Source organism: Taudactylus pleione, unplaced genomic scaffold (genome assembly GCF_031769625.1).
Source record: "Taudactylus pleione unplaced genomic scaffold, aTauple2 ptg000407l, whole genome shotgun sequence".
Classification (NCBI taxonomy): Eukaryota; Metazoa; Chordata; class Amphibia; order Anura; family Myobatrachidae; genus Taudactylus; species Taudactylus pleione.
In genome coordinates this window covers 255,247-270,636 of record NW_028284809.1, presented here as the reverse complement: position 1 = coordinate 270,636, position 15,390 = coordinate 255,247, and the positions used below count along the sequence as shown (strand labels likewise).

Here is a 15,390-nt window from a genome sequence, read left to right as displayed (position 1 = left end):
AGGGCCTGATTCAGAGCCGGACGCTATTTGCGCTCGCTCGGTCAGAAAAAGGGGCCGGCTATTTAAATTGAGCGCTCGCTCTTTGCGGTCTGTTGACGCCTCTATGTCTGAGCGAGCGAACGAAACATGCGCTCGCTATTTTGTAAAGACGCCCCCTGGCCGCTCGCATCCTACGTCATCTCCGCTATTTATTTGATTAATCGAGTACATCGAAAGGCATCTGAACTGCTCGCAGTGCTTGTGGTAGGTTTATCCTACCGCAATCATGCGAACAGTTCAGGCTAAGAGACAACCAAGTGACGTGGTCGATGGCGCTGCTTTGTTAAATATGCACTCCCTTAAAACGCCCGTTTTGACCTTTAGGCACGCCTGCGTTCGGATCACCACTCCCCGTTTTCAAGCACCTTCCCCTGTTACCACCCACAAACGCCTCACACTGTCACTCAAATTAGCAGGCACTCGCTATTTTGCGAGCGCTCGATTTCCGACCGCAATGACTGGTTGGCGCATGCGAATTACAACCCATACGCATGCGCAGTTGTGCGAACATCGCTCGGAGCGAACGAGCGGCCGCTTACGAGCGGCTCTGAATCAGGCCCTCAGTTCAATTGCAATGTGAATTACGGTACAGCAGCACCCCTCATTTTCTGGGGGGTGTGAGTAAATTAATCAATATTCTGTAACTGGATGAAAGACAGGGCCAGTATATTATTAGTATTATTATTATTATTATTATTATTATTATTATTATTAGAGTGACTGACAGGAAGTACCGTTTGAGGGTGGTGATGAGGGGGTGGTCAGCGAAACACAGGCATGCCAGTGCGTCCGAACGCAGTTACAGGGGCGTGCATAAATTATCCAACTGCGACGCCATACGCAGCTTGAGTACTCACAGCATGCGATGAGGTTAGCAATTCCTGCGTAAGGTCAGACCTTGTGCAAGTGTGCGTGAGGCTGCGATGATAATCGATGTTATCGATGGTTTTGCAGCCTTGCTAAGGATTACGGATGTGTGTAAGGTAAAGTGGGCGTCCTTATGTTGTGCTGCGACGGCATAGTGATCGCAATGGATCAGCACACTATCGCAGTGAGACTGCGTGCGTAATCGCTATTGCAATCGCAGATGCAATCCGTAGTGAATGAGGCCCCTGGTTTTCTGTCACCTGGGAACATAACACCAGACAGTCAGAAAGGTATTTATGGCGAATCGATTAATCATGTATGACTTGTGGAATAGTCAGTCTCACAGTTCCTCTTTTACTGAGCGGCCTCTTCACATAATGTCCTAATAATTTGAACGTGACTCGTTTAGCAACATCTAGAGATTTGCAGAACATTACTTTGTACCAACTGTCCCCAGCTAGATGCATAATGATATCATCTACTGAGCATCTCACACTAAACAAACAAGCATAGGGCCTGATTCAGAGCTGAACGCTCTGACCAGAGCGCTCGCTCTGAATCAGGGCCCTCCTCCATGAAAATAGAGTGGCCTCCTGGCCGCTCGTATAGCTGTGGATGACCACCCACAGCATATGCGAGCGGCCAAAAAGATGGTCGCGATGGTCTTGACCATCGCGACCATCGGACTTGCGACGGAGACCCTGCGGTAGGGTCTCCCTGCCACAAGCCATGGAGTGATTTTGGCTCTATAAGAGCCAAAATCACTCCCACTGACATCACTAGTGTTGTCAGTGGAGCCGGCTTGAGACGGTAGGCGTTCCCATGGGAACGCCTCCGTCTGGCAGGCACGCCCCCGGCACGCCCACCAAAGGGGGCATGCTGTCAATCAACATCGACAGCACGCCCCCTTTGGTGCGAGACCCCGGAGCGATGGAAAGCCCGTCGCTCCCCGGGTCTCGCGCATGCGCACGACGGAGCTCCCTCCGTCATGCGCATGCGCAGTGGGGAACATCGACCCGCTTGCGAGCGTCCTGACGCTCACAAGCGGGTCTGAATGACCCCCATAGCTCCTAATAATGTTTTGTCCTAGAAAATAGCAGTAAAACACCCACAAGACACAAGCACAGACACTTACAATATTAATTAAAATAAAATCTATATATATTTTTTCACAAAAATTTATTATGACAATAACACTCCTGCCAATTGTCCCAACCTCGTCCCTGAAAAAGTGACTGTCCTACCGCGGCACGGATTAGGACCGCAGGGAGCAGAGCGCCATGGCGGAGGTTCCTTCAATGCTGCACACACCAGCGGTAGGTGGTGTTATGGGGTGATTTTAGGGGAGCAGTGGCTGAGATTGGCCCAGCACTAGAGAAGTGTAAAGGTTTTCATGCCCAAAGTAATGGCCCACTATACCCCGTATAGTGTGACCGCATCCCGCCATTGTGCGCACACAGATGAACAGCTGAATAATGAATTAAGAATGAGGCAGATTAAACACTAAGGGGTAAATTTACTAAAGTGAGAGTTTTTAGAAGGGAGTTTTAAAAGTGATGTTGCCCATAGCAACCAATCAGATTCTACTTAACATTTAACTAGCACCTTCTAGAAGATAATAGCTAGAATCTGATTGGTTGCTATGGGCAACATCACTTTTAAAACTCTCTTCTAGAAACTGTCACTTTAGTAAATTTACTCCCAAGTCTGGTTGTTGTATGTGTAACCTGGGGGATGCAAAGGGTTAAAAAGTTTGTCTACTAATTGTTACTTGTTCAGTTTATTAGTAATGGGGTTGATTGGTGGTGTTTTGGTTGGGGAGGAGTTTAGGGGTTTTGCATTTATAAGGAACAGCCCCTTCTTGGTTTCAGCCTCTGCATCCCGAAGTTTTCCCTAAAGCAGTTCTGGTGGGTTTGTACACTTTTATTACGTTGTGTAAGACAGCGGTGTAGCTGGGCTCTGGAGCGTCCTGTGCCGGCCTGCCAGAGGGGGCGCTGCATAGTGGCTGCACAGACTACAGGATGCTCCGGGGAGTACTACAGGAGCGATACTGGCTGCAGGGTGCAATTCCAGGTACTCTGCTAGCCAGAAGCAAGGGCCATGGGGCAGGTGCATAAAAGCCCCGGCGTCCAGCAGGAAAGGAGCTGGACAGAAGCAGAGGGATCCAAAAGTATCCCTCTCCGCAGCCCGGGACTCCTTTCCATAGGGATGGAGCAGGGTTGCTGGAGCAAACACATACATGCCTACCCTCCCGGTTTTCGCGGGAGGCTCCCGATTTTTCGGGTAACCCCCCGCACCCCCGGAAGGGTAGGCATTTCTCCCGCATTCTGCCCACTTCCTAGTGAAGTGGGCAGAATTGGGAGAATACCCGCGGCAATCGCGGGTCTCCGTGAAGGGGGCGGGGGCTTAAGCTGTGATTCTGCATGAATCACAGCATTTGGCCCCGCCCCCTATGTAAATTGTGCCCAATCGCGGCAATTTTACAGCGAGGGGGCGGGGCTTAATGACGCGAATCGTCAAGCCCCGCCCCGTAGGCCCCCTGCTGCTTCTCTTACCCGGGCTTCTCCCGGGAAGAGAATATTAAAGGTAGGCAACCCTGAGCAAACACCATCTGAAGATGGCGAATGCTCCTGCAGTCAAGCTCCGTAAATATTGTATATTTCGGAGCTTGATGAATTTCTGTCCCCATACTAGTGTATGGGGACAGCGGGCCACATCGGGAGAGAAAGCTCAGCAGGAGTTATCTGTGATGTCTCCTGCAGTACCTTTATAACATACCTCCCAACATGACCCTCTCCAGGAGGGACACAATGCTCTGGTCCTGGACTTCCCTGGTAATGTATGATTGGTGGAGGCTCCAGGGGTGGGGCTGCAGTAAGGTCCAAAATTCAAATAGGGGAGTCACACCAACTGCCAGTGAGTCCCAGCCAGTGATGTTGGCAGTGTGTGAAATGACAGTTGGTGTGACTCCCCTATTTGAATTTTGAACTGCGCTGCAGCCCCACCTCTTACCAGGGAAGTCCAGGACCAGAGCATTGTGTCCCTCCTGGAGAGGGTCATGTTGGGAAGTATGCCTTTATAATGATTGGCCCCAAAACTTGATTTCTACAAAAACAGGGGGTACCTCCTAAAGGTATACGTTTAGGATGCCGGCAGCCGCAATACCGACCGCCGGCTTCCTGACTCCTCAATCCCGGCTAGGGTTAAATGACAGGCGTCTAAAATCTAGACACCTGTCATTATCCCTATGCCGGGAGACCGGCACCCGGCATCCCGATCAAAGGGATGCCGGGCGCCGCGAGCGGACAGCCGTGGTGGGGGAGGGTTAGGTTTAGGGCTCCCAGGGGGGTCTTAGGGTTAGGGAGGGTTAGGGTTAGGCTAGGGGAAGGGGGGGGGTTAGGGTTAGGCACCCCCCCGGGGACTTAGGTTTAGGCAGCGGGGAAGGGGGGGTTAGGTTTAGGCACTTAGAGGGGGGATTAGGGTTAGGCACTTGGGGGGGAGGTTAGGGTTAGGCACCCCTAAGGAAGGGTTAGGGTTAGGGGGTAGGTTAGGTTAGTTAGTACTTACCTGGGGACGATCGGGATTTCCAGCGCTGTCGGGCTGCCACTGCCAGGATCTCTTCCTCTGTCGGCCTGACGCTGCCGGGGTATTACATACCAATTCCCTCCTAAATGCAGCTTCTCCACGGGAACCGCTAAATTCAAATAATCTATCAAGTAAATATTTATGTAATTTTAACACTTTTGGTTCTAAAATGCCCCATATCCAATCTCAGCCCACAAATATATACATTTACACAGAAAAGAGGGGGCATTGCAGCAAAAGTAGGAGCCTGACCCCCCAAAGGCCATTTGCACAGCATGACTGCACTTTTATATATTCATAAATGTCCACTGCGCAAGCCACTATGGAAATTTTAAGTCACTAGTAGTAATGATGTCACCATCACCAACCAGGATTGGCCTGTTTCCTTAGAACATAGCCACAGACAGACAGACTACCTGAATGCAATCTCAGTTTATTCCAATTGCAAAGCATAAGTACAAATAATACATTTTAGTTTTCACCTGATTAATGTCACTTAGCAACTCAGCAGCTGATTATCGCACCGGTATTCTGACCGTCTCGTACAATGTTTCATCTTCTCCCAGGTGACAGATCAGACGCCCTCCGCACCCGACATAATTTCAGACGACAGCATCGTGGGGGTGACAGAGCAGAATGGGGAGAGGCCTAGAACCCCTCCGGGTAAGCACTTAGAAAAAAAACAAGAAGATAAAATTAAAACATAATGTAAACATGTTTTTCCCCAAAAAAATACAGATAATCTCCCACTTGTATCTTCTTCCAGTTGTATATTGGTAGATATTTACCTTCCAAGTGATTGTAATGATGAATTCATCACCACATAGTTATTAATGTTTTATAAAGGACATCATATAGAGCGGAAATGGCTGTGCTAATCCAGGGTATAATCAACTATTCTGCTGCCTTAGGTGGCAACTGGAATGGCACAAGGGGCAAAACTCGACCCCAATCTGATGGCTATTGTACAGAGCTGTGGATTAGTGTACAGAGCTAAACCTGGTGTTATGGGCAGGGTATAAAGCTGAGTCCAGTCTGATGGGTGGTGTATAAAACTGATGACAATCTGATGGGTAGTTTATAAAGCTGATGGGTAGTGTATAAAGCTGATGACAATCTGATGGGTAGTGTATAAAACTGATGACAAGCTGATGGGTAGTGTATAAAGCTGATGACAATCTGATGGGTAGTGTATAAAACTGATGACAAGATGATGGGTAGTGTATAAAACTGATGACAAGCAGATGGGTAGTGTATAAAGCTCATGACAAGCTGATGGGTAGTGTATAAAGCTCATGACAAGCTGATGGGTAGTGTATAAAGCTGATGACAAGCTGATGGGTAGTGTATAAAACTGATGACAAGATGATGGGTAGTGTATAAAACTGATGACAAGCTGATGGGTAGTGTATAAAGCTGATGACAATCTGATGGGTAGTGTATAAAACTGATGACAAGCTGATGGGTAGTGTATAAAGCTCATGACAAGCTGATGGGTAGTGTATAAAGCTCATGACAAGCTGATGGGTAGTGTATAAAACTGATGACAAGCTGATGGGTAGTGTTAACAACTGATGACAATCTGATGGGTAGTGTATAAAGCTGATGACAAGCTGATGGGTAGTGTATAAAGCTGATGACAAGCTGATGGGTAGTGTATAAAGCTGATAACAATCTGATGGGTAGTGTATAAAACTGATAACAATCTGATGGGTAGTGTATAAAACTGATAACAATCTGATGGGTAGTGTATAAAGCTGATGACAATCTGATGGGTAGTGTATAAAGCTGATGACAAGCTGATGGGTAGTGTTAACAACTGATGACAATCTGATGGGTACTGTATAAAGCTGATGACAATCTGAGGGGTAGTGTATAAAGCTGATGACAATCTGATGGGTAGTGTATAAAACTGATGACAATCTGATGGGTAGTGTACAGAGCTGATGACAATCTGATGGGTAGTGTATAAAGCTCATGACAATGTGATGGGTACTGTATAAAACTGATGACAATCTGATGGGTAGTGTATAAAACTGATGACAATCTGATGGGTAGTGTATAAATGACAATCTGAAGGGTAGTGTATAAAACTGATGACAATCTGATTGGTAGTTTACAGAGCTGATGACAATCTGATGGGTAGTGTATAAAGCTCATGACAAGCTGATGGGTAGTGTATAAAGCTCATGACAATCTGATGGGTAGTGTATAAAGCTGATGACAATCTGATGGGTAGTGTATAAAGCTCATGACAATCTGATGGGTACTGTATAAAACTGATGACAATCTGATGGGTAGTGTATAAAGCTGATGACAAGCTGATGGGTAGTGTATAAAGCTCATGACAATCTGAGGGGTAGTGTATAAAGCTGATGACAAGCTGATGGGTAGTGTATAAAGCTGATGACAATCTGATGGGTAGTGTATAAAGCTGATGACAATCTGATGGGTAGTGTATACAGCTCATGACAATCTGAGGGGTAGTGTATAAAGCTGATGACAAGCTGATGGGTAGTGTATAAAGCTGATAACAATCTGATGGGTAGTGTATAAAACTGATAACAATCTGATAGGTAGTGTATAAAACTGATAACAATCTGATGGGTAGTGTATAAAGCTGATGACAAGCTGATGGGTAGTGTATAAAGCTGATGACAATCTGAGGGGTAGTGTATAAAGCTGATGACAAGCTGATGGGTAGTGTTAACAACTGATGACAATCTGATGGGTACTGTATAAAGCTGATGACAATCTGAGGGGTAGTGTATAAAGCTGATGACAAGCTGATGGGTAGTGTTAACAACTGTTGACAATCTGATGGGTACTGTATAAAGCTGATGACAATCTGATGGGTAGTGTATAAAGCTGATGACAATCTGATGGGTAGTGTATAAAACTGATGACAATCTGATGGGTAGTGTACAGAGCTGATGACAATCTGATGGGTAGTGTATAAAGCTCTTGACAATCTGATGGGTACTTTATAAAACTGATGACAATCTGATGGGTAGTGTATAAAACTGATGACAATCTAATGGGTGGTGTATACAACTGATGACAATCTGATGGGTACTGTATATAGCTGATGACAATCTGATGGGTAGTGTATAAAGCTGATGACAAGCTGATGGGTAGTGTATAAAACTGATCACAATGTGATGGGTACTGTATAAAACTGATGACAATGTGATGGGTAGTGTATAAAGCTGATGACAAGCTGATGGGTAGTGTATAAAACTGATGACAATCTGATGGGCAGTGTATAAAACTGATCACAATCTGATGGGTACTGTATAAAACTGAAGACAATCTGATGGGTAGTGTATAAAGCTGATGACAAGCTGATGGGTACTGTATAAAACTGATGACAATCTGATGGGTAGGGTATAAAACTGATGACAATCTGATGGGTACTGTATAAAGCTGATGAGAAGCTGATGGATACTGTATAAAACTGATGACAATCTGATGGGTAGTGTATAAAGCTGATGACAATCTGATGGGTAGTGTATAAAGCTAATGACAAGCTGATGGGTACTGTATAAAACTGATGACAATCTGATGGGTAGTGTGTAGAGCTGATAACAAGCTGATGGGTGGTGTATAGAGCTGATGACAATCTGATGGATAGTGTATAACACTGATCACAATCTGATGGGTAGTGTATAAAACTGATGTCAATCTGATGGGTAGTGTATAAAGCTGATGACAAGCTGATAGGTAGTGTATAAAACTGATGACAATCTGATGGATAGTGTATAAAGCTGATGGGTAGTGTATAAAACTAATGACAATCTGATGGGTACTGTATAAAGCTGATGACAAGCTGATGGGTGGTGTATAGAGCTGATGACAATCTGATAGGTACTGTATAAAGCTGATGACAAGCTGATGGGTCTTGTATAGAGCTGATGACAAGCTGATGGGTAGTGTATAAAGCTGATGGCAATCTGATGGGTAGTGTATAGAGCTGATGACAATCTGATGGGTGGTGTATAGAGCTGATGACAATCTGATAGGTACTGTATAAAGCTGATGACAAGCTGATGGGTCTTGTATAGAGCTGATGCCAATCTGATAGGTACTGTATAAAGCTGATGACAATCTGATGGGTAGTATATAAAGCTGATGACAATCTGATGGGTAGTGTATAAAGCTGATGACAATCTGATGGGTAGTGTATAGAGCTGCTGACAATCTGATAGGTATTGTATAAAGCTGATGACAATATGATGGGTAGTGTATAAAGCTGATGACAATCTGATGAGTGGTGTATAGAGCTGATGACAATCTGATAGGTACTGTATAAAGCTGATGACAATCTGATGGGTAGTATATAAAGCTGATGACAATCTGATGGGTAGTGTATAAAGCTGATGACAATCTGATGGGTAGTGTATAGAGCTGCTGACAATCTGATAGGTACTGTGTAAAACTGATGACAATATGATGGGTAGTGTATAAAGCTGATAACAATCTGATGAGTGGTGTATAGAGCTGATGACAATCTGATAGGTACTGTATAAAGCTGATGACAAGCTGATGGGTCTTGTATAGAGCTGATGACAAGCTGATGGGTAGTGTATAAAGCTGATGACAAGCTGATGGGTAGTGTATAAAGCTGATGACAATCTGATAGGTACTGTATAAAACTGATGACAATCTGATGGGTAGTGTATAAAGCTGATGACAAGCTGATGGGTAGTGTATAAAGCTGATGACAAGCTGATGGGTACTGTATAAAACTGATGACAATCTGAAGGGTAGTGTATACAACTGATGACAATCTGATGGCTACTGTATAAAGCTGATAATAACAGACATCAAGCTGTCCTGTTCCAGCCAGGTGATATTTGTCTGCTCCTATACTTAGCACTGACTGTTTCGCTGATGTAACCCCAGTGGAATGTTCTGCAAGGGACAAATATCTCCTGTATGGGCCAGGTTGACGTCTCTGCTGTTGCTGCCCTATGAAATGGAAGTCTCAGTAACCCTACTGTATTTTATTTTGCATCACAGGTGATACAGAGAATCAGGAGACAGATGTCCAACACCAGAAGGGTCACTCTTGCGGACGGCTCGATCTGCAGTATAAAATCAGCGATGACAAAGATATGCTCAGTGATATCTATGCAACAATGGAACAGCACACAAACCTAGAAAACACAGCTCACAGCTATAAGAAAGAAATGATAGGTGACCTAAAGCAAATGGAATCAGAAGACACAAAAACTTCATCACAAAGTGTCACAAGTCCCACTCACCATGCAGTGGAGGACCAGTTAATCAATTTAGATTTAAAGAAGGAAAATCAAGACTCTTTGACTGGTCAAGAACACATACTCTTCCAGCATGGAGAAGACCACTGCATTCCAGAGAGCTTGATGCTACACGATCAAGATAAGTTGTTGAGTGACTTAGAGCACAAAGACAGAGAACCTACTGTTGGTCCATATTCCAATAGCACTGAAGAAATAGAAAATATATGTCCTCAACCAAGTACTTTGAATGTTCTTACATGTGAAGTTGGCAAAGCACAGTCTGATGTTGCAGATGAAGAGAAGTCAGATAACCAAGAAGAAACCATATGTCATATCAATGTCACATCACATAACCAAGAATTTATTGGATCTGATGGACAGATCTCAAACTTATCGGTGGACATAACAGCTCCTCCAGTCACAGTGGATAATGATAATGTGTTGGATGCAACTGACATCAATTACCCTGAGCAACGTAAGAGGCTGGTTACACCAGCAAGTGAAACAGACAACTCTCCTTATGAAGCAAGTAAGACCTGGGAAGACCTACAGGAGACAGCTATTCGTCTGGCTCTTCAGTGCAATTTAGTTGAAAAGGACAGCCAAGAATGTGAGCAGCTCGGATATGTTACAGAAGCCACAGAATCTGTCCATGTCCGTGAGCTGCATTCAATTATAACAGATGACCAAGGATACACCAGAGAAAATTTAGTGGATATGTCATCATTGAAGGGTCTTTGGGAAGTGAAAGGACCTGGCATAGAAGAAGGACCCATGACAGTACAATCTTTAATGTCTGAGCAGAGCAGATCCTCTGGAGAGCTTTGTGCTGAGGAGGGACAGCTGGATCTTCTGATGGAAGAAGAAGAGAAAACATCTGTTGAAGAACAAGCACAGGAGCAGAGCGGTTTTCCGATAGATGGAGCACAGGAAAATATTCAGCATACCGAACAAGAGAGTTCTCCCAATTTTTCTAGCAATAAAAAATCAAAGAGAAGAGTGCATTTCTCACCAAGTACAGAGGAGTTAATAACAAAATTAGATCCTCCATCAGTGGATACAGATTTAATAGATGGTGACTATAGACTAGAGGAGGCTTTGCAACAAACTGATGAATACACTGGACACCAAACAATATCACATTTAATTATAGATTCAAGCCAATCACTGAACAAGAAGAGAGAAGATGACTATCTTGAAGACACCGATCTCACCCAAGATAATGGATCACTAATATGTGGTCCAATGTCTGCAGAAAGCGAGAATCCGTTGCAAACAGTCAGCACGGTGTGGTATGATGAAGATGAAGTTAAAACAGAAGGAGGTGACGTACTGTGTGAATCCCTTGTAGACATGGTCTACCAGACTGAGCATGTGGTTTGCCAAGTTGAAGATACATTAATGTCAATAACTGATAATAATAAGTCACTGGAAAGTCATCTTCCTTCTGATGAGGAAATGCATGAAAATGAAACAGAGCCAGCCAAAAAAACAGATGCCCCTCTAAGGTATTTTGGGGAAGCAGAACTCTCAATGGAAAATGAAAAAATATGTAATCTCCATACAGAAATAAGTCATTCAGAAGCAGATCACTCATTAGAGTTAGAGAAGAGTTATCTAAGTAAATCAGATCACTATGACCAGGAAGGGTCAGATTCTGCAGAAGATAACACCGCAACAAATACAGAATTTCTAGAAGAAATTAATCATTCAATCGGCAATACAGAAATACAATTGGATTATTTACCACTAGAAGCCATAACAGAACCACTGATACAGAAGGTCCATGGAAATGATACCCATGTTATTAATGAGGAGCTGTTGAGAACTTTGCATCCCTTATCTCAGGAGGACTTTGGATCATTTGAGGAAAATAAAGATAAAGATGGATCAACAACAGCTCAACTAAGGTCACGTGGAAGTGTCGATAATATCCAGAGGGAACCAAATAGTGCAGGAGAAAGTCTGATTGGAATGTGTTCATCAGAGGCAGAAAATCTCCTGCAGTCTCTTCAAGAGGATGATGAGTCCAAAAATTATAACATTCAAGAAATTAGGTCACTGGGGCAGCAAGTGTCCCCAGATAGCAATTACCATGATGAAGAATCTCAACAAAGACTTTATGACTCACGGAAAGAGCAATCAATTGATGAGACAGACACATCAACCATCAAGAAAGCAGAAGATCTAGCATCAGAAGAAATCAGTGAAGACTTAAAAGAAGCCAATGTTCCAGCCGTGACTGATTCTGAGATGGTAACCTACACTTGTGAAGTTGAGGAACAATTAGATTATTTACAAGAAGAAGACACAGATGGGAAGAGAAATAAATTCAGTTGCCATGAAGAGAATTTACAACCAGATACCACAATATTACACAAAAATGGAAGAGAAATTGAGAATGGACAATTAGAAGAACGATCTGTGATTACAATGGAGGCAACCCAGGAAGATGAGCATCAGGACTATTTAGAAGATGGTCATGAGACAGACTTATATCACACAGACATGGATAAGGAAGTTAATGACTCTGATGGAGACTTAGTACAATCAGCTAAAGTCAAAGAGATGGACATGGTATCAGTGGGTGAATCTATTAGTGCTGGTGATCCACAAGCTGCTCCAACACCAGACAGTGAATCAGAAGAAATATGTAGATCAGAAGATGTAGAATTAAATCACACAGAGCAGAGTGTTACTCTAATAATGGGAGAACTAGATGTTGTGTCAGGTCTTCAGAATATTACAAACGAAGATACGTCAGGTGAGAGCCATCATGAGTTACTTGAAATAATGGAAGTGAAAGAAAATTTAATGGCTACTAAGTTGGATGCTTCATATATTACAAAAGTTGATTTACAAAATGCTCCAGGAGCTGCATCAGGTTCAGATATTGAGACCGATGAAGTCTCTGAATGCGAGGTACCATCGGATTTCCTGATAGAATTTCAGTGCACGTCTATCTCAGATCACACGGTGTGTGAGGACCCTGCAATGATTAAAGAATTGGATCTCCCAAGAGAAAATCAATCCACTGTTACTCTAGACATGCCATTGAGTGGGTACTCTGGAGATCAATATGCAGATACTAACCATGAACTGGATATTGCCTCAGGATCTGGATTTCTTGGTAAAGGCTACTCTGAAAATATTGAAGAGATATTGGGAAGTGCGTCAGGTACAAATTCTTTAGCCGAAAAAATCTCAGAATCACTGGTGGAATTTGATCTGTTATCAGAAATTGAGTCTTTGACTACAGCAAGTCATCCAGCAATTAGTGTAGATGAGCCAAATGAAAGAGTACAGGATAAAATAGATATATTAGAAGGGACTGATCCCTGTCACAAAAATGATCATTTCACAGAAGCAGATGGAGAAGATATCGTGTCAGAGTTAGCCATGGCAGGTGAACTGGTGGGCACTGAGGAGAATGCTCAGTCTATCTGTTACCTAGAGGAACTTGAATCTAGCTTCAAGCCCTATAAAGAATTTGAGGACAAAGTCAAACAGCATGATTCTTCATCAGAAACTGTGATGATTGAGACTCAGGTAGAGGAAGCCAACATTGGGTTTGTTGTCATTAGTTCCTCCAAAGAGAATGAGATTGTTATAACAGATCATTTTAGATCAGAGGACATAGAACAGTCGGAAATGAAATCCTTTACAGAATTTGATCTTTTATCAGAAGTCCAGTCTGTGATTACAACAAGTCATCAGGTAGAAGTCACAACAAGTGTGTCTACTCCTAAACTATCTGAGTCAGATGAAGGATTGGGAGCTGAAGTGGACATTTTAAAAGGCGATGAACACTGTCATACAATGGTTCATTCTTCAGATGGGGATGGAGATAATATCTTATCAGCAGTTACCATGGCAAATGACCTTATGGACACTGAGGAGAATGCTCAGGCTATGTCTCAATCAGAGGACCCTGGATCCAGTCTTGGGCCTCATCAAGGAGTTGAGGACAAAATCAGGCAACATGACTCTTCATTTCCGACTGTGGTCACTGAGACTCATGTCAAGGAAGCCAACATTGATTTGGGTACCATTAACACCTCAAAAGACATTGGAATTGTTATTACAACAGATTATTTTGAGTCAGAGAATAAAGAAGAGTCAGAAATTAAATCACTACCAGAAGTGGATGACATCCGACCAGAGACGGAAGAGAAAGCGGAGCAGCAGGAATTCTCTAGCTTCAAGCCCTATGAAGAATTTGAGGACAAAGTCAAACAACATGATTCTTCATCAGAAACTGTGATGACTGAGACTCGGGTAGAGGAAACCAACATTGTGTTTGGAGTCATTAGTTCCTCCAAAGAGAATGAGATTTTTATAACAGATCATTTTAGATCAGAGGACATAGAACAGTCGGAAATTAAATCCTTTTCAGAATTTGATCTTTTATCAGAAATCCAGTCTGTGATTACAACAAGTCATCAGGTAGAAGTCACAACAAGTGTGTCTACTCCTAAACTATCTGAGTCAGATGAAGGATTGGGAGCTGAAGTGGACATTTTAAAAGGCGATGAACCCTGTCATACAATGGTTCATTCTTCAGATGGGGATGGAGATAATATCTTATCAGCAGTTACCATGGCAGATGACCTTATGGACACTGAGGAGAATGCTCAGGCTATGTCTCAATCAGAGGAACCTGGATCCAGTCTTGGGCCTCATCAAGGAGTTGAGGACAAAATCAGGCAACATGACTCTTCATCTTCAACTATGGTCACTGAGACACATGTCGAGGAAGCCAACATTGATTTGGGTACAATTAACACCTCAAAAGACATTGGAATTGTTATTACAACAGATTATTTTGAATCAGAGCATAAAGAAGAGTCAGATAGTAAATCACTACCAGAAGCGGATGACATCCGACCAGAGACGGAAGAGAAAGCGGAGCAGCAGGAATTCTCTAATCACAAAACTATTACAATACAGTCAGATCAAACTGAGCAAGGAAGACCGGGCATGAGAGAGAAGCATCTGCAAGTGGTAGAGCCACCATATCATATAGAAATCAGTGAAGATCAAGAGCGACCTCTAGCGGATCAGAAGGAAATTACAGATGAACCAGCTATGCAGGAAGAGGATGATGTGGATGGGGATATGGTAGGTTTCAATGTTCTGATAATCTAGAAATATTTAACTTATGGCTGTCCATTCCAGGGCATGGTGGGACTTCCGCAACACCTGGAACCACACAATGGCTTTGCCTATTTACGGATGTATGCCTATAAATATGAAGGTATAACTATATAGTATCTGTATTTTAGACATTTATGGCTCAATAGTTAAAAGAGAGTTGTTCAACGTGAACGATACATGAATATACCACTGTATAATTTTGGCAATTTTAATGTCAAAAGGCATTGTGTAATATTAAAGTGGACTCACCAGCTACACACACAATGAATTACATTATGTGGTCTGAACAAATATCCAGCCTATCAATTCACTGGGATATAGTGACATCACTAAGTCATAAGAGCCTGTGTGATGTCACTAGTTCCCTAGTGAGCTGAATATTGGTTTATTCTATATATTTTATTGTCAGCTGTTAAGGTTTGCTGCCATCCAGGAATTAGTCAACCTATTACTGTTGTATACTGTTATATATACCTCA

The 15,390-nt window shown here is 43.2% G+C and overlaps 1 protein-coding gene across 1 annotated transcript in view; it reads left to right on the top strand.

Moving 5' to 3' along the window:
• Positions 1 to 15,390, top strand: part of LOC148506333 (uncharacterized) — a 34,139-nt gene that overhangs the window by 13,406 nt on the left and 5,343 nt on the right. Inside the window, exons 3-5 of the mRNA XM_088446826.1 lie at positions 5,058 to 5,154; positions 9,514 to 13,472; positions 14,202 to 14,876. Of these exons, the coding sequence (XP_088302952.1) occupies positions 5,058 to 5,154; positions 9,514 to 13,472; positions 14,202 to 14,876 (4,731 nt within the window). The remainder of the gene's footprint in view (positions 1 to 5,057; positions 5,155 to 9,513; positions 13,473 to 14,201; positions 14,877 to 15,390) is intronic.